Source organism: Medicago truncatula, chromosome 3, assembly GCF_003473485.1.
Source record: "Medicago truncatula cultivar Jemalong A17 chromosome 3, MtrunA17r5.0-ANR, whole genome shotgun sequence".
In the NCBI taxonomy this organism is placed as follows: Eukaryota; Viridiplantae; Streptophyta; class Magnoliopsida; order Fabales; family Fabaceae; genus Medicago; species Medicago truncatula.
In genome coordinates, this window is record NC_053044.1 from 2,745,122 (window position 1) to 2,768,371 (window position 23,250).

The window sequence follows — 23,250 nt, forward strand, 5'->3', positions numbered from 1 at the left end:
CATTAAAAAAAATAGTCTTATGCAAGAAAATATATTAAGTCAACATAATCATTCATTTAGATTAAGGGTTAGGTGGTGGAGGTGAGAAGATGTTGATGTTATATCTGGGTTTGGTTGGGGAAGAACAAGAGGTTGATGCTTCTGACAGAGATAAGACTATTGTATCAGTATGAGAGTCTGATACATAATCTGCTATGTTGATACATAAATTAATTGCAATAGTAGAAATAGTTTAAGGGAGGGAATGTTGAACGTGTTGTAATTAGCTGTCATAGTTGTAGTTGTTAGTATTTGTTCCTATTATGTAATTAATAATTCTTATTTGTTAGGAGGGCTAGTGGGATTGACTCAGTTGCTCCGCTATTCACGTTTTAGTAAGTAGAGTCATTTTGTTTAGTTTGTTTTTATCTATGTAAGGCTATATTAAAGCTACTCTTTTGCACTTGTATTATCTTGTTTAGGATTTTTTTTTTTTTGACAATTTTTTGTACTAAAAAAATATTTTGTACACTTATTTAATACTAAAAAAATGGATCGCACCAATTTCATTCATATTCTCTTGTCTTTTTTTTTGCTATCTCTTACCTTTTTCTTTTTGACAATAATTTGTACACAATACTAAAAAAATTCATCGCACTAATTTCATGCCTTTTTTTAGACAATATTTTGTACACTTTTTTTTTTTAACCAATTTCATGCCTTTATTTCATTCCTATCCTGTTGCCTTTTTTTTTTTTTACAATATTTTCTACATTTAACAAAATACCTTAATTTCCATGCAAACTCGGCTACCCTAATTTCCATGTAAACTTGGTTATATATTCCAAGCCCTAAACGTGTTTCTCACAACAATAAAAAAAAATCCCTAAGCTGTGTAAAAATTTCACACAGAACACAAAAATCATATATTTTGATATTTAGAGCTTTACAAATGGAAAGACGTGACCTTAAACTTATTTTTTTTTCACCGTTGTATTTTATTATTCGTATGTCAATCCCTTTACATTAAACCCGAGCGGAGCACGTGTCAAAAATCTAATACAATAAAATTACCTTCTGTTAACACTGTACTAGAACTTCCCAAACACAAAATTCAATTAATTACAGGAACTATAATTAAAGTTGTAAAACACGTTATGATGAGGAATCAAAATGAAAACAATGCTCAATTACCAACCTTCATACCACCACCAACATCACAATCACAAAGAGACTTTTACTACAATGGATCACCACCACCACCTTTTCACACGTTGTTGTTTACCGTCCATGGAAGTGGCCGTTATAATCACCGTTTTCATCCATACATGAGGCCAATTACAAAGGTTCCAACTTTTCCTCCTCTTCATCATGATAACAAGATTGGTGAATCTTCGAGGAGAACTAGGGATCTCATCTCTTTAATAGACAAGCATGTTGATCATCATGATAAGAAGATTGATGAATCTGTAGGAAGAACTATGGATCTTATCTCTCTAATAAATAAGCATGTTGATTCGGTCGGTTTTAATGGAGGAACTGCACTATTGTATCGTGGTTAGTTTGAAGTTGGAAGCAGCAGTAACACCACCATCAACAAGAACGATATAGACCTTATTTTGAAACTCTAGGGTTCTAAATGAATTAAATAATTAAATTGCTTCTGGTATATTATTTGTTATCAATTTGTTTCTCATTGTATGTTTTTCATATGGACTTGTTTGTCTGATATCAGGGTCGTTTCCTACCCCAAGGGCCAAAAACTTCTGACCATCACATATGTACTTATAACCTATATAAATTATATTTAGAATCAAGACAATTAGCAATAAAACACGGATATAGAAACATATATCAGACACGACACATACACTGACATGCCGATACTTAATACTTTAAGAAAATCACATAATTAAGTGTAATTATATGTGTATGTGTTGTGTCGGTGTTAGTGTTTTACACGACACATGTCTGACACCAAGACAAGGTTAATCCAAGCTAGGAATGTCCAATCTTCATAGGTGAGGAGACAATAACTACAACCAACTATAAGAAAACACATAAAGGAACAAATGGTTATTTTTCTCAAACCTAAGTTCCATTTACAAAGCTAGTAATCTGTGTAAAATTATTATTAATCCATGTACACATGTAAATTCACAAACTTGTAAATTTATCCAATCGAACAAGACTATTTCAAATTTGAATGTCATAAAGAGGTGAAAACCAAATCAACAAATTTAAAGGAAATATAAAATTTAATGTAATCCAACTTTGAAGATAATATAGAAATCAGTTACAATTTAATGTAATCAAAATAATCAACTTGAAAAAGAGTATTGAAATCGAACTTTTGTTAAAATGAATTAATTATAAAACCGAGAGCTAACTCTATCTCATGGATAGTTCTTTCCTCGTAAGAGCGGCCTCCCTTAGCAATAGCTTCATTTAAGGGATAACTCTTTTCTCTCAACTCAGAGAACACAAAAAGTTGGCACAAATAAATCTAAGTTTCTCCAACACTTTATAAGGATGAAAGTTTTTGGTTGATCTTAGATTAAAAATAAATCTAAGCCAATGTTTGTTGCATGTCAACAATCTCATCAACTGCATCCTGCAAATGCTTCACATATAAAAGATCTCCCTCGGGTCTCGAAAGCACGTGCAATGTTGATTGGTTCAAATTTTCGGGTTTTTGGAGGATTTTAGAGTGTGTTTGGATGGGGAAATGTTTTGAGGTAATATAATGTTTATAGAATGCATTATTGTATGCAGGGGCAGGGGTTCGAACCCCGGACACCCCACTTATTCACCTTATAAGGTGAATTCTAAAAAAAATTCAAATTTTTCATTTTGGTCATAAAATTTTCTAAAATTTTCAAATTGACCTCAATAATATTTCAAAAAATTGCAAATTGACCCCTATTTTTTCAAAATTACAATTTTACCGCTTGAAATATTTGTAATTTGCAAATTAACCCCTCATTCAATTTTCAAATTTAGCCCAAAAAAATAAATATTATAAATGTTGTCCAAAAATGATGACAATGAATTTTTTTATTACTCCATCCAATAATAATATTTAAAAACAAACAATTTAATTGAATTTTTTTAATTGCCTAGTATTCTAAATTCCTTAAAATTTCTCAATTATCTGTAATATCCCGCTAAATTCTATATAGACTGATATATCAGTTGAGTGTGTCATAACAAAAATAATTTATGAAGGGTTTAACTAAACTAGAACTTTTACCCGTGCTACTGCCCGGGTCATAAACTATGGAGAACTAATATATTGCAAAATGATATTGTGCAAGATTATTTACCCTTTTTCATGATTGTTGACTTGCTTAGAGCAAAGGTGATCATAATATTGTGAATATGTTCCTGAAAGTTATCCAGTGGCGGATCCAGGGGGTGGCAAGGGGGAGCCACAGCCACCCCATTTTTTTTGTGAAATTACGAAGATGCCCTTGCTTATTAATAATATTTTCCAACTGATATTTCATTTGGTCAGCATATTTTTCTCTCTTCAGAACAAAAAAACGTGACTTCTCTTGTTCAGAACAAACACACGCGACTTCTCTTCTTCTTCTCCAAATTCCATCGCTGATCACTCCATCCAATTCCAAACTCTTCTTCTTCCGCGGCCGCCACTGCTCCAGTCGCAACCGCCGCTGCAACCGCCTCCTTCTCGCCACTGCGTCACTGCGACCACCTTCTTCTCCAAATTCCAATCGCTGATCACTCCATCCAAACTCTTCTTCTTCCGCGGCCGCCACTGCTCGAATCGCAACCGCCGCTGCAACCACCTCCTTCTCCAATCTCCATGACTCCATCCATCTTCTCTGTTGTCTAAAGTCTCCACAAACCCTAATTCTTGTAAATTGCAAGGTAATAAGAAATTGAATCTATTTTCCTTCAAATATGATTATTCTCTGATGATTACATGTTCTTGAATGCTCTTTAACTGCTTGTTGGTTTTGAAAAAGTATAGCTTTTTGTTGATTTTATTTAAGTTATCTGTTAGTTGTGATAACTTGTTCTATATTTTCGTTGGTTTTAATCACTTTTAGTTACCTCTGATTGTTCAATTTATTGGTTTTTTCAAGTGTTGGTTCACTTTGAGTTCAATTATCAATTTTAGAGACTCTGTTAGTTGTGATTCTGTTAAAATAGACTTTGGAATATTATGTTCCCTTAATCCCTTTGATCTGTTTCAAACTATTGTTGATTGTAATCTTATTGTTGGTTTGATTCTTGCTGTTAACAGGTGGAAAAGTTAAGATGAAGTTTCAAAGAATCGATTCTATTTTCAAGAGGAAGGCCGTTGATATTCAAAAAGATGAAGTTATAATTTCTTCATCCGAACCTGAACAAGTTCATGAGAATCCAAGAATCGAAGAAAATGAGTCCCGTCCTTCAAAGATTAATAGAGTTGATCCGGATGACATTGAAAATTCTTTAGAAAGGGATCCAGGAAAATGTATTCCAATTTACCAATATCCACCAAATCAAAAGGATGCAATACGAAGAGCCTATCTAAAATGGGGTCCTTATCAATCAAACTTAGAAAACTATCCCATGTCCGGTATCGGGAAAGCACAAAGGAGGTTTCAAAACAGTTGGTTTAGCTTGTTTTCTTCGTGGCTAGAATATTCGCCGTCGGAAGATGCTGCCTATTGCTTACAATGTTATCTATTTAGCAACAAACCAAGTGGACGTCTCGGATCAGAAGTATTCATTTCTACTGGCTTTAGAAGTTGGAGGAAAGTTAGGAATGGAGAGAATTGTTCCTTTCTTAAACATATAGGGAAGGATCCTCGCTCACCACACAACAATGCAATGAAAGCTTGCCAAGACTTCTTGAATCAAGATGGGCATCTTAGGAATGTTATTGAAGTGCAAAGTTCGAGTCAAATTCTGAATAATCGACTATGTCTCAAGACTTCAATTGACACTGTTCGTTGGTTAACAATTCAAGCTTGTGCTTTTAGGGGTCACCGTGAAGGAAACAAATCGAGAAATCAAGGTAATTTTCTTGAATTGTTAAAACTTTTAGCATCCTACAATGATGAAGTTGCAAAAGTTGTGTTGAAAAATGCTCCAGAAAAATGCAATTATACTTCACATCAAATCCAAAAAGAGATATTGCAAATTCTTTCTAGTAGGGTGAGAAAACATATTCGTGAAGAAATTGGTGATTCTAAATTTTGTATCGTCGTTGATGAAGCTCGTGATGAGTCAAAAAAGAAACAAATGGCTCTTGTGTTAAGGTTTGTTGATAAAGCTGGTTTGATACAAGAGAGATTTTTTGATGTGGCACGTGTTAATGACACTGCTTCCTTAACTCTTAAGGAAGCAGTATGTGGTATACTTTCTCGACATAACCTTGATGTTTCTAACATTCGTGGTCAAGGGTATGACGGTGCTAGCAATATGAGAGGAGAATGGAATGGTTTACAAGCACTTTTTATGAAAGATTGTCCTTATGCTTACTATGTCCACTGTTTTGCTCATCGGTTGCAACTTGCTTTAGTTACTGCATCAAGAGAAGTTGCATCAATTCATAAATTCTTTGAGAAGCTGACTTTTGTTGTCAATGTTGTTGGTTCTTCTACTAAGCGCCATGATGAGTTACAAGCTGCCCAAGCAAAAGAAATCGAAAATTTGTTAGAGACTGGGGAGATTGTAACTGGTAAAGGTAAAAACCAAGTTGGAACTGTGAAAAGAGATGGAGATACTCGTTGGGGATCACATTTCAACTCTATTTGTAGCTTGATAAGTATGTATGAAGCAACTTGTACAGTTTTGAAAATCATTGCAAAAGATGCAAAAAAATTTGCCCAACGTGCGGATGCTGATAGTTCTTACAATCACCTAAAGTCTTTTGATTTTATATTTATCTTGCATTTGATGAAAGAAATTATGGGGACAACAGATTTGCTTTGTCAAGCCTTGCAAAAACAATCTCAGGATGTTGTTAACGCTGTAATTTTGGTTCGTTCAACAAAAGCTCTTATTCAAGATTTGAGAGAAAATGGTTGGGATAAGTTGTTTGCCAATGTCGTGTCTTTTTGTGAAAAACATGATATTGAGGTTCCTGACCTCAATGATTGTCATTCAACAACAAGATTTGGGCGTTCTCGCCTTGAAGAGAATCAGGTAACAATAGAACATTATTTCAGAGTTGAATTTCTTTTTACTACCATTGACAAACAATTGCAAGAGTTGAATAGCAGATTTAGTGAGCAAGCAATGGATTTGTTGACTTTAAGTTGTGCTTTGTCTCCGGAGGATGGATATAAAGCTTTTGACATTAACACTATATGTACTCTTGTTGAAAAATATTATCCCATGGATTTTAGTGACCAGGAGAAGATTAATTTGCCATTTCATCTTAAACATTTCCTTTTTGAGGCTCGTGAATCATCAACTTTGAAAAATTTATCAACTATTCAAGAATTATGCTCATGTTTGGCTGCTGCCGTTCCTGCCAATGGACAACCCAAAAAACACTTGTTGCTTGATAGGTTGTTGCGTCTTGTTATGACTCTTCCGGTTTCTACAGCCACAACTGAAAGATCTTTTTCAGCAATGAAAATTATCAAATCTAAGTTGAGAAACAAGATGGAACATGGGTTTTTAGCAAATAGCATGTCAGTTTACATCGAAAGGGATATTAGTGAGTGTATTAGTTCTGAATCAATTATTGATGATTTCAAGTCACTCCGAAAGCGTAAAGTGCGTCTTTAGGTATGTAATGATCGACTTTATATATTATGTAGTTTAAATTTTGAATGATTGGTTTTTGGTTTATTTTAATGATTTATATATTATATTTTAGTTTATTTTGATGGCGGGATGACGGCCACCCCAAACATTTTTGTCTGGCTCCGCCACTGAAGTTATCCAACCAAAGTTGAACAATCACCACACTCTACTTCCTCATTATATATACGTGTCTACTAATTTTCCATTTAAAATTAAAATTTAAGATAAATGAGTCACTTTTTGTCCCATCACATTAACATCTTAAACAAAGTAATAGTTGTTACATTTAAAATCTCAACAAAAAAAAATATCAATGAATTCAATTTACATAACTCAATTTTGAAAGATTTTTGAAAAAATGACACTGCAATTCAAGAACTAATCCAATCATGAAATAACAAATAAAAAATCAACAAAACAAATACTCTCCATTGCAGATTTAAATAACAAAAATTATCTCCCTCTTTGCAGATTGTGCTAGAGCGAAAGTGTTGGTTGTTGGGTTTCCACAACTAAAACCACCACTTAGAAATTGAACAATCATGTTATGTTAGCCTCCATCTATCAAATATACATTGCAATTCAAATCATTAAGGATACATATGTTGTGTCTATAAAAAATAACCTGCACCACTCCAAAACTTAATAGATGGTTATATACACTTGTCAATGTCGATTAAAAGGAGAGAACCAAAAAGTTTTACCTAATACATAGAGAAGCAGAAACGGTATAAATTTAATTCAACGAAGAACAAATTAAATTCTTTAGGAGTAATCGATTGTTAAAAAGTTAATAATAATAATTCTGAATGCCAAAGACATACTCATTGTCTAGAAAATTTGAAGCTCGCAAATTTGAAGTTTGCAAATATTGTTCGGTGTGTTCAGATTGTCAAATTGATTGGTAAGAGACCCTTATGTAGATATGTTGAAAAAAAATTAATAGAACAGTAATAGCAATTATCATATACTTAAAGAGGACCAGAAACAATGCAAAACAAAAAAAGAGGTGTACTAACAAAGTTGATGGATAGAACCAAGGATGAGACGACATCGGAGTGGAGACCGAAAAATGATAAATCGACATAGCCGAATCAAACAGGGCGTGTGAAGGAAGATGGATTATTTGATTGTCTTTCTCATGGCTTTAAATGAATTAGAAAAAGATGGGTGAGGGAGGAAGAAGACAGAGGTAAATCGTGGAAGATGAATGTAATCTGATAAAAATGGAAAAACTGCACTTCATTAAAAGCAACATGCACACCGTTTGAATTGGGATGCTTTGAAATTAGTCACTTTTAAATTGGAAAGATAAAAAGCATTTATTGTTGATGGAATAGAGACTAATCATACATGTGAAAGAGCATAAACATTAAATGGTGTTGGAAGAGGTGTAACTCACGTTGGAATTGAAGGATTCAATTTGGTGGGAGTTGCGCAAATGCATTAAAAAGAATGGGTGGAGAATCTGATGTATGCCATGGATTGTGTGGTGATTAGTTTTGATCCATCCAACGGCCGGAATGAATTGGCGCCTAAAATATTAGGGTTAGGGTTTGGAGTGATTGTTGCAATGTTAATTAGGACTAGATTGATGATCCCGTGCGTCGCACGGGTCTTATGAGATGGAATAACTATTTAACTATGTAATTTCAACTTATATAAAAAATTGTTTGAACCAATAGTAATTAAGAACCAAAAATGATAAGTGTAAGAGAAAATTAAAGTTTATTTGAAGCGAAAAAGTTGGGATAAGAAGTGGGGGATTGTTTTAGAGGTTTGCTAATAAGGTGTAATTAATTAGAAAGTAACTAGACTTTAAACCCGCGCTATCGCGCGGGTCTGTTATAGACTCTCGTTCAATATGCAACCATAACAGAATATATTTCCTGAGTAATAACTTAACAGAATATATAGACTCTGTTATAAACATGGAGTACATAGATTATAAATTACGGTAACGGTAATTACAGATGTTTCCTGAGTAATAAACAGAATATATTTTATGTATTCAAAATTGAAATTACGGCAGCCATAACAAAATCACATAAATACACATTCATATTGTGAGGGTTAATTATTATAATCTCTAAAAGTAGTTCATCTGTGAGCTATTTTAAATTTGCTATGCGCCTGCTTCATTATAAATAGTTCAGATTCTAAATCACAGCAACCGTAATTACGGTCTTTTTATTCTAAATCAAGGAACCTTTTTAATTATCTGTCTATATAGAATAATTAATTATCTGTCTTCAATTAAGATTGTAACTATGGTTGCAGTAAACATGTCACAGAGGCCATTGAGGATACAAAACACCATTATGCAGATCAACCTTTGTAAACCACAAACGATGGAAGTTGCAATGATGAATTTATATAAAACGTAACAGCTTGCTTTCAAATATTAATTGAGAATACATAGTAGAACCAAATCCATTAGACAATTCAAAAGAGTCATTATACATCCAAAATTACATGCAATATTATGCATGTTAAATTAAGAAACAACAAAACAGAATAAAAAGACCATAGATAAGTCTAACTGGGAACAAACAGAAAACCACATAACACATTTAAAAGAAACACAGACATTGTGAAGTTGCATGACAATCAATCAGAATCTTCAACCTTGACTGACACAATCCTCAGCTCCTTAGTTGTAGATGTGTCGTATGCAGTAAGAACAATGTCATCTAATGACTCCACATCCTCAGAACCTCTCTTTCCCATACTCTTGCTACACTTATCACAACAAATTTGTCCATTGATAATGGTAATCCTTGATGCACATTTAGTGCACGCACGATATATAGAACCACCTAGCATCGACCTCAAGCTCACATGTCCGTGCCAAAACAGCTCCCACACATTTCTACATATAAATCAGGCATTTACAGTTATATATAGTGTGTATGATACAGGAGGGATCTTACATAATTAAATGAAGCCGTATATGAAAAAGTAATAAACACCTCAGTTGATTCAATCAAATCTTCGATAGTCGTTCTCGGAGTAGCGAGCAAATCATCAGCCAACGGAACAACAATAGGTCCAGTCATCTAACTAACTACTTGAGTAAATTCCATGTTCGCCTCATTCATTCTGCAGAAGCACAATCACACGGCAGTACAGTTATTCGATGTAAATTATAAGTTTTAAACGAACATGGGTCATTTGCAAAACAATTAGAGCAAAGTGTAGACTACCTTTCTTCAAAGTGATCCTTAAACATAGGTAACAAATTTTTTCTCACACTTGCATAAACTTTCATGCCTTATAACAAAACAAAAGCAAAACAGATTGAATTAAATCACTGTATAATGAAAATAAAACACGAAGCAGTCTGTAAAGTGCAATGCGCGTATCTAAATCCCTTATATGATTATATCAATTACAAACTGACTCTATTACCTCAGCATCCACCAGTATCATATGAATCATGCCAACATCAGTTGCGTTGAAACGGTCAGGAGTAGTCCACAGGTTAAGCACTCTACCTTGGATCTGGAACTCAATTTTTCCACCAACAATCTCATCAAATTTCCTTAGCTTTGGAGCTTTTCCTACAAACCAACAACATCATCAGTATTTACGAAGATATGTCATGTTACAAACAAAACCATACATGAAAACATGAAAACTAACCTTTGTTTGCCATGAGTGAGTATGCAAGATTGGCTTTCTAACGTGATAGTTTCGGATGCACTCTGATATGAACTTAAAATATATTTTGAGAGAATGGCACAAACAAAACTCAGAGTAACTCATATTTATAGGAATAGATCATAGGACTTGAGCAATTCGATTTGGCCTTGAGACAAAGAAATAAATGTTGTCTATAAGTTGTGTGTCTCAATGGTGTGTAATTAATCAGATGTCAAGGGAATTGCAAGACAAACTTACATTGAGCACAAAAAATGCAGTTGAAAGTCTGCGCATTAATGAGTGTATGAGCTGTAAGCTCTACCAGCAAACCAACTTATCATCTTGAGCAGCGCAAATCTGGATTGCTTCAATGCAAAATTAGTTGGCTCGTTTATCTAAGGAGGTTTGGAGTGTTTGAAGGCATCTTCACTTAGATGGCATTGAATGATACCTAGGGCATGCAGATAGTTTGCATTGGTTAAACAAAAAAAAACGGTTGCATTTGTTCCTAAGCATTACATGGCTGGTAGAATAATTAATGAACCATTTGCTTGCAAATACTTTGTGGGGGCCAACACCAGGTCATTTAATACAGACAGTTGGGTGATTAGAGCAAAATTGCAAGGCGCCAAAACATGTATTAGGCAAAAGAGATTAAGCATAATGTGGGCCCTTGATGCAATTAGGGTTAGGGATTAACTCCTATCAGACTACCTTTGATTTTAAGTAAGTAAGATGTCGTGAATACTTATTTTAAAAACGAAATTAATTCAACCAAAATGTGTGTCATAATGGCAAAAACAGTTGCAAATGACCAGGTTTAACTAAAATTACAGTTATGATAAATATGAAACAGTAAAATAATAATTAACATGAATAAAATTATAGTTATGAATTTAACTAAAAAACCAAACTAAAAGTAACGTGTAATGTATATTGCTATTATTAAACCTTAAGATATTGATCAATATTATCTATTTCAAGCATTTAATTCATTCATTTGCATATTCATTATTTTGCAAATTAATAGAAAAGTCAAATGATAAATATGAAATGATAACTTCATGAATATTATTACCTTCACCAAATAATCTCTAATGGTCAAAGAAAACAAAGCAAATAAAGTTTTACAAACTACGCCTTCAATGACAATTTTACAAAATATAAAAAAATTAAATTAGCATTTTTTTTACTTAAAGAAAGTAACTTAACATCCCCGTAAAAATAATGCAACTTATATTTGTTACGTTTTCTTCTCTTAATGCAAGTACTTTTTTTTTTTATGGCAAAACAAAAATTTATATGGAAGTACATAATTCTTTAAGAAAAAACAAAATAATACTGGCACATAAAGTTAGGCTAAGTCTCATACTTAGAATCATATTACATGAAAACCATGGTATATCAACCAACACTTTATCATTTATAAAACAAAACAACACCCATTCCTTTGACTCGCTCCAGCGTTGCTTCTTCTCCTTATACAACACCCACCTACAAACCAAATAATACTAATATATTATGCATGATGTTAAACTTAGTTCCAACATATGTTCTTCGATACATTTTCATGATACAATCAAAAAGCACAACACAGAGATGAACTGCTATAAAAATACATGAACTGCTATAAATAATAAAGAAGCCTAAATAATAATAATAATAATAATAATAAATGAACTGCTATAAAAATATGAAAAGGAACTGCTAAAAAAAAGGAACCGCTAATGTTAGTTACTTTAAAACCATTATTTCAGCAAAAATGTGAGCAGCCTAGTGGTTAAAGTAGTGACTGTTGTCATGTGTTCAATGTTAATAAGTTGATCACGTAACCAAATTACACCACTCAACAAATACAGCAGCAGTCCAAATGAAAGTGGTGAGAAGAAAAACAGCTTAAAATATAATGTCGATACTGATAGATCTACTCCCCACTCAAGATACAGCTGCCAAATTGAAATATTATGCATATATTAACTGAAATATTTATATATGACCTTGAAACCAAATAGTATAAAAAATTTAGTCTCGTTATTTACTCATTTTCCTGAAACTTAATCCAAAACTATAGTTCCTTTAGATATTGAGAAACAAATTTTTTTTTCCTTCTGTGAGCCACCACAAGTAAACACTGTCACATAAGCCATCACCGCTGCAAGCAGCTACCACGCACAAACCTTCTTAAGAGATATACTAATCTGGATTCCAGCGTATTAGGAAGAGCAGCAGTTTGAGATCCGATTACAGGAGGAAATAGAGAAGTAGAAAGCAAAAATTGCAGGAGCTGTTATGAAGGATGCTCATGAGAGAAAGAGATGGATTAGATGAGGGAGAAAGGATTGAGACCTAGAAAATGAAGGGGTAAAGAGGAAAGAGAAAGTGAAATAGACAGAAGAAGAATTAGCGTGTCAAATAACCAGGAGTATTTTTTTATTTTTTTTTAAGGTAATGACCAGGAGAATTGTATGGCACCGTTTGAGGAGTGTACATTTATAGCATGAGATATGGTGGATAATTATGGGAAGATTAGTTTCCAATACACACAATTTAATGCTTTACTTATATCAAGCAGGGAAAGTTTGAAAAAAATTCTTCTGTCTTCCACGTATAAAAGGGAGAGTGAATAGATGCAAATAAATGCTTTGGAAATTGCCAAGGATATTATAAACTTCATATTTAATAGCATGGTAACAGTGCTATTCCCAAACATCAATAAGACACGCATAGAAGAGAGAAAATAACAATTGTGAAGCAAAATTTTGAAATTCAAATTTAACATGTAATAGGAGGGAAAAATTAGGTCATTAGCAATTAATGGCATGGATTTAGAGGGAAAAAATTAGGTTAACTAATAGCATGACCTAATAAGCTTTAAGAGTAAGTGATTAGAAATAAGTATGATGATATGATATGATATGATATTGAGAAATTTGAAGACATTCGGTAGATATCTCACACATTATCCCAACAGACTTGAGAAAGAGAATTGTTGTTCCCACATGTTGTTTGGCTGAGAAACACAAGTAAATTACCCAAATATCCCCTCGGCAGTTAACTGCCGAGGAATTTGAAATCCGGCTGCAGTTAACTGCCGAGGAAAACCTCGGGAGTTAACTGCCGAGGAAAACTGATTATGCAGACAGTGGGTCTGCATAAATGTAAACATTTCGAAGCCATTTTTTCGGCCAGTTTTTACTTGTAATTAAACCAGAGCATTTCCAAAGGCAAAATAATTCATACAAGATTGAAACTCGGACATAATGAAGATATTGTATGAGTTTAATTCCAACGTTTGTTTTTACCTGTAAATAATTCATACAAGATTCATACAATTGTTCATAATTAAATTAAACCGACATTTGGTTAAAATTAAACAAACGTTTGAAATTCATCAAATTAAACTACTCAAAACATTACAAAGTGTTCATAATTAAACTACTCATTACACATCATTAAATTAAATCCCTACTTACATTCAACGCAATTGCATATGGAACGAACATACGTATATAATATATTATCTTCCACCATATTCCGAAACATAAATCCGACGTCGCCGTCGTCGCGAATAAGCAAAGGCATATAGCTTGCCGTTTTCCATGCGTATTCATCTCTATCTTCTCCTAGGTCTATGCATGGCATTTGACCAAACAAGTGACGTGTATATTGATTTTCACCAAGATGCTCAAAATAAGTGTTAAGTTGTGCCTTCAAATTGTCAAGAGAGTCCGTCGGCGTTATCATAACCTTAACCGTCTTTTTAAACGCGGAGTACCTAACACGCCCTTCAATTTGTGCAACCTCAGACATGTCTCACTTGAAATTTTTTTTAACAAAAGAATCATATATTAGAACAAAATTAAATGGAATGTAATAACGAATAAATCAAATGCGTAAACATTAATAAGCTATAAATAAGTATTGCATTATTTTCACCACATAAAAGTCATATTATCATATATATATATATATATATCAATATAAATTACATAATGTTAGTTATATATTGACCACAAAAAATTGGCGTTACAATTTCGACCCCAAAAAATACGTCGGTGTAATTTCTACCAAAAAAAAAAACTAACACCGACAAAAAAATCACTCATTAAAGACCAAGTGATTGGAGAAGATCAAGTGACATAGAATCTTCCTCATCTTCCGCAATAACTTCAAATTGTTGCTTTGGTTTTTCAAGAGTGTCCAACAAAATAGGCGCCGCTTTGTTTGACTCCTTTTGTGGTTTGGACGGTTTGTTTCCACTTTCAATAGCCATGAGCTTTCGGAACAACTCATGTTGATCCAAATACTCATCTTCCCAAGTCACCGCATCTTCTTTCTTGTGATTGTGCCACTCCGTAGATGATGGAGGTAGTGGACAACCATTCTTCAAGAAAATAAGCACAAAATGATTTGGAATTGCCCCAAGGCACAAGATGAGAGTTTTTTGATTACCCGACGGTGGTGGCCCTCTTAGTGGGAAAAACGATTCCGACTTTCCAACTTCAAGATTTGTCAACACCACCACACACATTTTGTAATAATTAGCAACAATGTGTCCCATGTCCGGAAAAGTCAACCACTTATCAACAAGATGTGCACAAGTTTTTGTATTTGCGGGAGGATGTAATCCGTTTAAAATGTAGTTATAACGATCCTCACCCGCAAATACTTCAACATAATCAAGGATTTGTCAAATACCTGTTTTTTTACGTCAAAAGTGTGTTGATACCTCCTATGCTTGATGCTTGAATGATTTTGGATCAAGGATTGATGAAAAAAATATTGGATTTTGGGATTGGAATGGAGATGGAAAATGAAGTTGATGAAGAAAATAGTGTGTAGGGGGAGCAGGTGGCTGTTTCATCTGATGAAACAGACCCTCGACAGTTAACTGCAGCCGAATTTCAAATTCCTCAGCAGTTAACTACCGAGGGGGTAAAATCGTATTTTATTGGTGTGACACAACCTTATCACATGTGGGAACAACTCTCCTTGAGAAATCATATGGTTACGAGCAAGAGATGGTAATTGTGTCTTTTCGCTTGAAGGGCATTTAGGTAAATATTAATTCCTTCTACATTCTTCTACACTTCTCTCAAAAGTCACAAAATTTTTTCCACCACTCTACACACACGTCCTCACCCACACTCCTTCAATCCTCACAAATTAATCCAAACAAGAGTAATCAATTCAACATGCCATGGCTCTAAAAGTTAATCCTTACCATTATTAAACTCTAATTCAAGCTTGATTTCTCCTACCTTTCTCCCTTTAGTCAGCCGAACCTCCTCCTTCTTTTAAGGAAGTTGGGAATCTTGCAAGGATAGGGTGATTTAAGCTTTGTATGCAAGGGTGAGTGAAGTTGATGATAGTTTCTATTTTGGTTGCTAAGATCAAAGTTTGAAGTAAAAGCTCAAGTTGGGGAAGCTTATTCTAGTAAGAGTTATTTTAAACAAGGTGAGAATCCTAAATTTAAGCTTGAATTGAATTGTTATAGATTGAATTGTTGATTAAGCTTTATGGGTATGTGATTTGTGTGTGAAAGATAGGATTTCTATGATAACTTTCATGTTAGAGAATTGTTGTTGATGGTTTATTGCTGATGTAAGTAAGATGAGTTGGTGATCAAAATGTAGTATTATTGATAAAAGTGATTGTACTTGAACCTTATGAAAATTGGGTAAAAACTTCGTATGGCATATTTGTAGTATATTCATCATATATATTGTTGTGTTACCTGGAATTAAGTAATTATTGGAGTTTCGGATTCTACACTTAATTCACTTCAGTTTGGATATAAATTTTGTATGTTTTGGATTAGGAATGGATTCAGAAAACGCGTTTGAAGGTTGGAATTTTATGCTGAAAATTTGCCTACGGGTTTGGCTTGGATTTGTCCGAAATAAGCTAAAACGTGAATTTAAATTGGGGGAATGGTTCCGGAACTTAATATATATGTTCAAAGGGTTGAATAAGTGTTTGTTTTGAAGTTGAAATACATAAAGTTAGAAGCTGACGTAAAAAAGCCGCAATAAACTGTTTTGCAGAAAAGCAACTATGAAGCTGACAAGAGTTTATTTGAGACTTAAATGGTGTAGATAATTTAGGAAAATGTCAAGGTGAGTTCCTTAGTTAGTTAACTCTCCCTTTGGGTAGTTTGAATCATGTCATTGAAATGGTGCTATTTACTTTTACTCAATACAATCGAGGTTTTAATGGTTATGCAAAGTCATGTTAATGTGAATGAAATTTTATATGATACGAATGTTATGAAAGTATTGATCATGTGAATTGGTTCTAGCATTAAAACACTAATCAAGACAATTGATGTATATACTTATAGAAATGATTTGAAATAAAAATTGAAATGAGTAACATGCTCAAAGGAAAAAAAGAAAAGAAAAGAAAAAAGAAAAAAAAACAAATGCGAAAAATCCGTTTGCTACAACGAAGAGATAATAAAGCCTATGAGGTACGGCTCATAGTAAAAAATGTGAAAACTCCGTTTGCTACAATGAAGAGATAAATATGCACACAATGAAATGTATAATTAATGGCATTAACTTTAAGTTTAGAATTATGATTATGAGTATGTGTATGAATAAGAATATGACATTATGATAGAGTCATGATAGTATTCTAGGTAGCGATCCTAGTTATCCTGATCGCTCAGTTATGTATGATAAAGACTGTATAAACCCGAAATGGGTTGAGATTAAAACATATGGCGATCCTAGGTTCCCTGAGATTGCCTACAACCTAGGATAGGTGGAACTCACTGAGACATCCTGTCTCACCCCAATCCCTTTTATTTATTTTCAGATATTCAGGTTACTAGACGACAGAACTGTTCGTGATGAAGAAGCAGAAGTCGCTGGACCATATAAAGTTCATGTCAATGGTATTACTCCAGAGGTATAAGACGGGAATTACCATATCTTATCCAGAGGAAATTTTTACTATTGTAATTTTAATGTATCCAATGCCAAGTTTAACATACATTCTAGATATCCTAGGTAATTTCTAGTAGGGGTGTTACATTATCTCAACTAATCACACTCTTAAGTTGAAAACTCGAAATTGTTGAAATGAATGTAGTTTATAAGATTTGCTTATATATAAGCATGTTTCGGTTTAAATAATCCGGATTGTGTTTTTTGGGTTTGGAGTATATAATCTGAACGTCTTTTTGTTTAAAAAACCCGATGATTTGTTTGAGGAGGGGTTCAAAATGAAGAAATATACATTTCAAATATTATCATCCAAGTACGCTTCAGATTATAAAATTCCAACGGAGCAACATTGTCAAAATGGAGGGCATGCGAGAAGCCCGGTGGGTGTGAAAAGAAAATATCTTATGTTTGTGAGATAAAGAGAGCACAATGACTATATTTTTGTCATAAAATGTGATCCATTCATGCATAGTTTCACAACTAGTCTTATACAATCCCATATCTAAAAAGAATATAAAAATTAAAATAAAGATACTAGCTATCCATGCAACAATAATCTTTGCACAACAAATCCTTATTATCTTTATAATAGTCAAGAGATAAAACATACGGCTGCATGTCATTAGTTATGTGGTAAGCACACCTACCTACCCTTGACAAGGTAATTTGGAACCTAACATCCACTAGTTATTATAAAATACAAAATAAAATAAAATAAAAAACAAAAAAATTGTTTTTTAGGATGTGGTCCCAGATCTTGAGTCTTAATCTACAGACAGATGCATGATGGTCAAAAATATATTTCTGATTGATTAAGCCTGTTGAATTTCAAACGGGGTAGCATAAATAAAATCATTCAATTAAACAACCATTCATATTTGTTTACTGTCATACTATTACAGAACAATAAACCTTTTTTTTTTTAAAAGCATGGTCTGAATATACTACCAAGTTGATAAAAGTAATTACCTTTTACTTCATCACATTATAACATAGTTGATAATAACAATGGTAATTTGCTTTGACTTTTTGAAGGTTAATTTGCCTTGGAACCATTCAAAGTTACTGTACTCCAGGGAAGAAAAAAAAAAAGCAAAACATCATACTAGGATTATGTACAAATGATCCAAGCATCGTAATTGCAAGGTAGCAGCCTAGAAATATGAGATGAGAGTGAAATGGCAGAAACTGCAGTATCGTTTGTCCTGGGGGAAGTGTTCCAGTTCCTAAAAGAAGAAACAAATCTTCTGAGAAGTGTACACAGAGATTTTTCAGACATCAAAGATGAACTTGAGAGCATTCAAGTCTTCCTCAAAGATGCAGACAGAAGGGCTGCGGATGAAGCAGACACTAACGATGGAATAAGAACTTGGGTGAAGCAGCTGAGAGAAGCATCATTTCGCATTGAAGATGTCATTGATGAATACCTTCGGCTAATGCATAGGGCCAATCCTCCTAGATGCGGATCTTTAGTCGGCAAGATTGCAAGGCAAATCAAAACTTTGATTCCCCGTCATCATATAGCATCTGAAATTCAGGACATTAAATTATCAATTCGTGGAATCAAGGAAAGAAGTGAGAGGTATAACTTTCAAATTTCACACGAACAAGGAACTTCAAGCAGCATTAGCATAGGAGAGAGAGAAAATGGAAAATGGCATGATCCTCGACTGTCTTCTCTTTTTATTGAAGAAACAGAAGTTGTTGGTATTGAAGTCCCAAAAGAAGAACTGTCTGGTTGGTTATTGGATGGTGAAGCTGAGCGCACGGTGATATCCGTGGTAGGAATGGGAGGCCTAGGAAAAACCACTCTTGCCAAGCTAGTTTTTGAAAGCAAAAAGGTATCAGCACACTTTGATTGTCGTGCTTGCGTCACAGTTTCTCAATCTTACACTGTGAGAGGTTTGTTGATAAACATGATGGAGCAATTCTGTCGGAGTACTAAAGACTCTCTTCTGCAGATGTTACACAAAATGGATGACCAGTCACTAATTATAGAAGTGAGGCAATACCTGCAACATAAGAGGTATTTGATATTCTTTGATGACGTATGGCAAGAAGATTTTGCGGACCAGGTTCAATTTGCCATGCCAAATAACAATAAAGGTAGTAGGATTATCATCACCACTAGAATGATGTATGTTGCAGATTTTTTCAAAAAATCCTTTCTAACTCATATTCACAACCTGCAACTTTTGCCTCCAAACAAAGCATGGGAACTTTTCTGCAAGAGAGTATTTAGATATGAGCTTGGTGGACATTGTCCATCAGAACTTGAGGCTGTGTCAAAAGAAATTGTTCAAAAGTGCAGGCAGCTACCTCTAGCAATTGTAGCTATTGGTGGTTTACTTTCAACAAAATCTAAAACAATGATTGAATGGCAAAAGGTGAGTGAAAATCTGAGTCTGGAATTAGGACGTAATGCCCATTTAACGTGTCTAGTAAAGATTCTATCACTTAGTTATGATGGACTTCCTTATTACTTGAAACCATGCATTTTGTATTTTGGTTTATACCCAGAGGACTATGCAATTAATCATAGGAGATTAACTCGACAATGGATAGCTGAAGGGTTTGTAAAATTGGAAGAGAGAAGAACTCCAGAGCAAGTTGCAGAAGAGTACTTGTCTGAATTGATTCAGAGAAGTTTGGTTCAGGTCTCAAATGTTGGCTTTGAAGGAAAAGTTCAAACATGTCAAGTCCATGATTTAATGCGGGAATTGATCATTAGAAAAATGAAGGATTTAAATTTCGGTCATTGCATGCATGAAGATAGTGAATCAGTTGCACTTGGAAGAACTAGACGCCTATCTATAGCCACTAATCCCAACAATGTGTTCAGGAGCACTAATAATTTACAATTTCGGGCTATTTATGTGTTTGAAGAAGATGGATCATTGGAGCATTTCATGGGTAAAGTTTGTTCGCAGTCAAGAATTTTGAAGGTCCTTGACATTCAAGGGACGTCGTTGAATCATATCCCTAAAAATTTGGGGAATCTTTTTCACTTGCGGTACATTAACCTAAGGAATACAAATGTAAAGGCTCTTCCTAAATCTATTGGTGAGTTACATAACTTAGAGACATTGGATTTAAGAGAAACACTAGTGCATGAGATACCTAGTGAAATAAACAAGCTGACAAAGTTACGGCATCTGCTTGCTTTTCATCGCAACTATGAACAAAAATATTCTGCTTTGGGCTCTACAACTGGCGTGCTGATTGAAAAAGGTATTAAAAACATGATTTCCCTAAAAAACCTTTATTATGTGGAGGTAGATCATGGGGGAGTAGATCTCATTGAAGAGATGAAAATGCTAAGGCAGTTAAGGAAGTTAGGTTTAAAGCATGTAAGAAGGGAACATGGGAATGCCATAAGTGCTGCAGTACAAGAGATGCAACACCTTGAATCACTTAATATCACTGCAATAGAAGAGGATGAAATTATTGACTTAAACTTTGCGTCAACCCCACCAAAACTTCAACGGCTCCATTTGAAAGCTAGACTAGAGAAGTTTCCTGATTGGATTCCAAAATTTGAGTGTCTTGTTCAGATTTGTCTGGCTTTATCCAAGCTGAAAGATGATCCGTTGCAGTCACTGAAAAATTTGCCAAATCTTCTGAAGCTCAATTTGTTGGAGAATGCCTTTGATGGTGAAATTTTGCATTTTCAAAATGGAGGATTTCAAATATTGAAAGAACTGATTCTCAGTCACTTGAATAGACCAAATTCTATCCTTATAGAGAAAGGAGCTTTGCTCTCTCTTGAAAATCTTAAATTGGAAAGGATCCCCAAACTAAAGGATGTGCCTTCTGGCATCAAACACTTGGATAAGCTCAAAGTCATTGACTTAGTTGATATGCCAGATGAATTTGTTAAGAGCATTGATCCAGACGGAGGACAAGACCATTGGATTATAAACCATGTTCCTATTGTGTTCATTCGTCAATGGTTTGGCCCAAAATACTATGATTATGAGGTTCGCACTATTAACTCATCCACCAAAGAAGTCCTGAGAGATGAGAATGCTAAGGTGTCTAGCTAGCTTCAAAAGAAAAAGGTACATTTCCTCTAATCACACAATGATTCTCTTATACATCTTTTTAGATATCTTTTACAATATTAACTTGTGAAACTTTTCAAGAATAAAGTAGGTTCTAATATTGTATATATTTTTCATTTGATGTGCTACCATATAAAACATTCTCACACTAGCATTCAATTTTACAGTGATTCTTCATTGAACTTGTTTAGTTAACTTGACAACTGTATGTGATACCTGACTCAATTGTTTCTTGTGTGAAGGTGGACAGAAATTCAGATTCTCCATTTACAGCTCAAAGATGACGTAATTTGTTCTTCACTCTATCTATGATGCTTGAATACAAAATATTTCCTTCTTGCCATGCAATTGTCAAGGAAAATGTGGATTTAATTCATCAAGTAACTTCGGCTTTTCTTTTTTAATTTTCTTATTTAGGGTGTTGTAACTTAGTATGTTATTATAATATGGCTGTAGAACCTTTCATTCAAAACCTTGTAATCACAACCTATACACGGACTCCATTCAGACGTCATTTTGAAGTTTCTGTCCATGTAATAATCAAAATATCCTCATTTGAATGAATATTTTTATTTTGCTAACCAAGATTAATTCTGCTTTCATTATTTAAGTTGATTCAAAGTTAATCAAGAGGACATGTATGTGACTTAGCCAACTGGCTTCATCATCCCTCGTTACCTAATTATTTTTGGAAGCTTTAAAAAGGCCTTGTATATGGTCTAAACTGGCTCCCAGCCTAGGTTCAACTCTAGTTTCTTCCTCACCGATTATTTATTCATAATTTCCAAGTCAGAAACTTCGCTCTTCAGCTACCCATCAGGTTTCGAGTATATCACTCCAAATTCATTTGCAGCCACATTCTTTTTGAAGGATCACATTCTATCAACCCACATATTGTGTGTTGAAGTCATTCCTACTTCCACACCACAGGACTCTTCCTAACTCAGAAACACTAATTGGTTGAGCTACCTTGGCAGAATCTAAGCCACTTCCTATTTCCTAACTTCTTCCCTTCTGCTGCTACACTAGACTCAATCACTCAACATGTGCAAGAGCTTACCATCACTCACACAGACCAAATACAAAACAATAGCTACAACCACTCCAACAGTTACTCTAAACTTGGTGTTTCACGAATGAAGTTAGTTTTATTAATAATTTCATGTGTCTCTTTAAGTTGACAATTGTGGACAGAAATTTGGGTTCTCTATGATGCAGCTCAAAGATGATGTATTTCGTTCTATAGTGCTTCATTCAAAATAAAATGCTTCCTTCTCGTCCGGCAAATAACTAAGAAAAATGTTGATTCCAATCACTTAGTGAATTTGGCTTTTACTTTTTATTTTTGTCATTTGAGGTTGTTTTAAAATTTGGTTGTGAAACCGAATTGAATCCGTTTTTAGAATCTATGAAACCTATCCTCTGAATGACCTAAATTCGATTTTGCATAACACAGTACCATTTAAACCCATCTCTCCTAATTGTATCCAGTTCAAGAAACCCAAAATCGAAACCTCAATTGATACCTTCTTCTCACATATCCAATTCGAAATCCAAGCCTCTTGTTGGGATTTTTGGTGGCTGTATTTTAGAAAACTTCTTTTATTCCCTCATCTCTCTGTAACTCAGCCGTTTTTGTTTGAAAAAGGAAAAAAATTGGGATTTCTGAGTTTCATATTAAGATTATGAAGATCACGGTTGGAAAAGATTGGTAGAATGATGAACATTAGTTAATATGAATCTTGTTTCTAAAAGGGAATAAGATAATATTTTGTGATTTGTGTTAATTTTGGATGATTGTGAAGAAGATAATATTTTGGGTTTTTTTTTTTTTT

The 23,250-nt window shown here is 34.0% G+C and overlaps 2 protein-coding genes across 8 annotated transcripts; both read left to right on the top strand.

Annotated features, from left to right (window-relative positions):
- The first annotated feature begins 3,561 nt into the window (after positions 1-3,561).
- On the top strand, positions 3,562-6,748 carry LOC112419829 (zinc finger MYM-type protein 1-like). Its single transcript, XM_024777796.2, has 2 exons — positions 3,562-3,873; positions 4,253-6,748. Exon 2 carries the CDS (start codon positions 4,267-4,269, stop codon positions 6,733-6,735), a length of 2,469 nt encoding a protein of 822 aa, XP_024633564.2. The 5' UTR covers positions 3,562-3,873; positions 4,253-4,266; the 3' UTR covers positions 6,736-6,748.
- An 8,745-nt stretch (positions 6,749-15,493) lies between these two features.
- On the top strand, positions 15,494-22,000 carry LOC11413331 (disease resistance protein RPM1). 7 transcript variants are annotated; one of them, XM_024779532.2, is made up of 5 exons: positions 15,494-15,855; positions 16,220-16,517; positions 17,221-17,313; positions 18,387-21,412; positions 21,658-22,000. In XM_024779532.2, the coding sequence occupies exon 4, from the start codon at positions 18,530-18,532 to the stop codon at positions 21,395-21,397; it is 2,868 nt and encodes a 955-aa protein (XP_024635300.1). In that variant the 5' UTR covers positions 15,494-15,855; positions 16,220-16,517; positions 17,221-17,313; positions 18,387-18,529; the 3' UTR covers positions 21,398-21,412; positions 21,658-22,000. The 7 variants fall into 7 exon arrangements, with proteins under 7 accessions (XP_024635300.1, XP_003598408.2, XP_039688177.1 ...); XM_003598360.4 differs by having other exon boundaries at positions 16,446-16,517; XM_039832243.1 differs by having other exon boundaries at positions 16,220-17,313.
- The last annotated feature ends 1,250 nt before the right edge of the window (positions 22,001-23,250 follow it).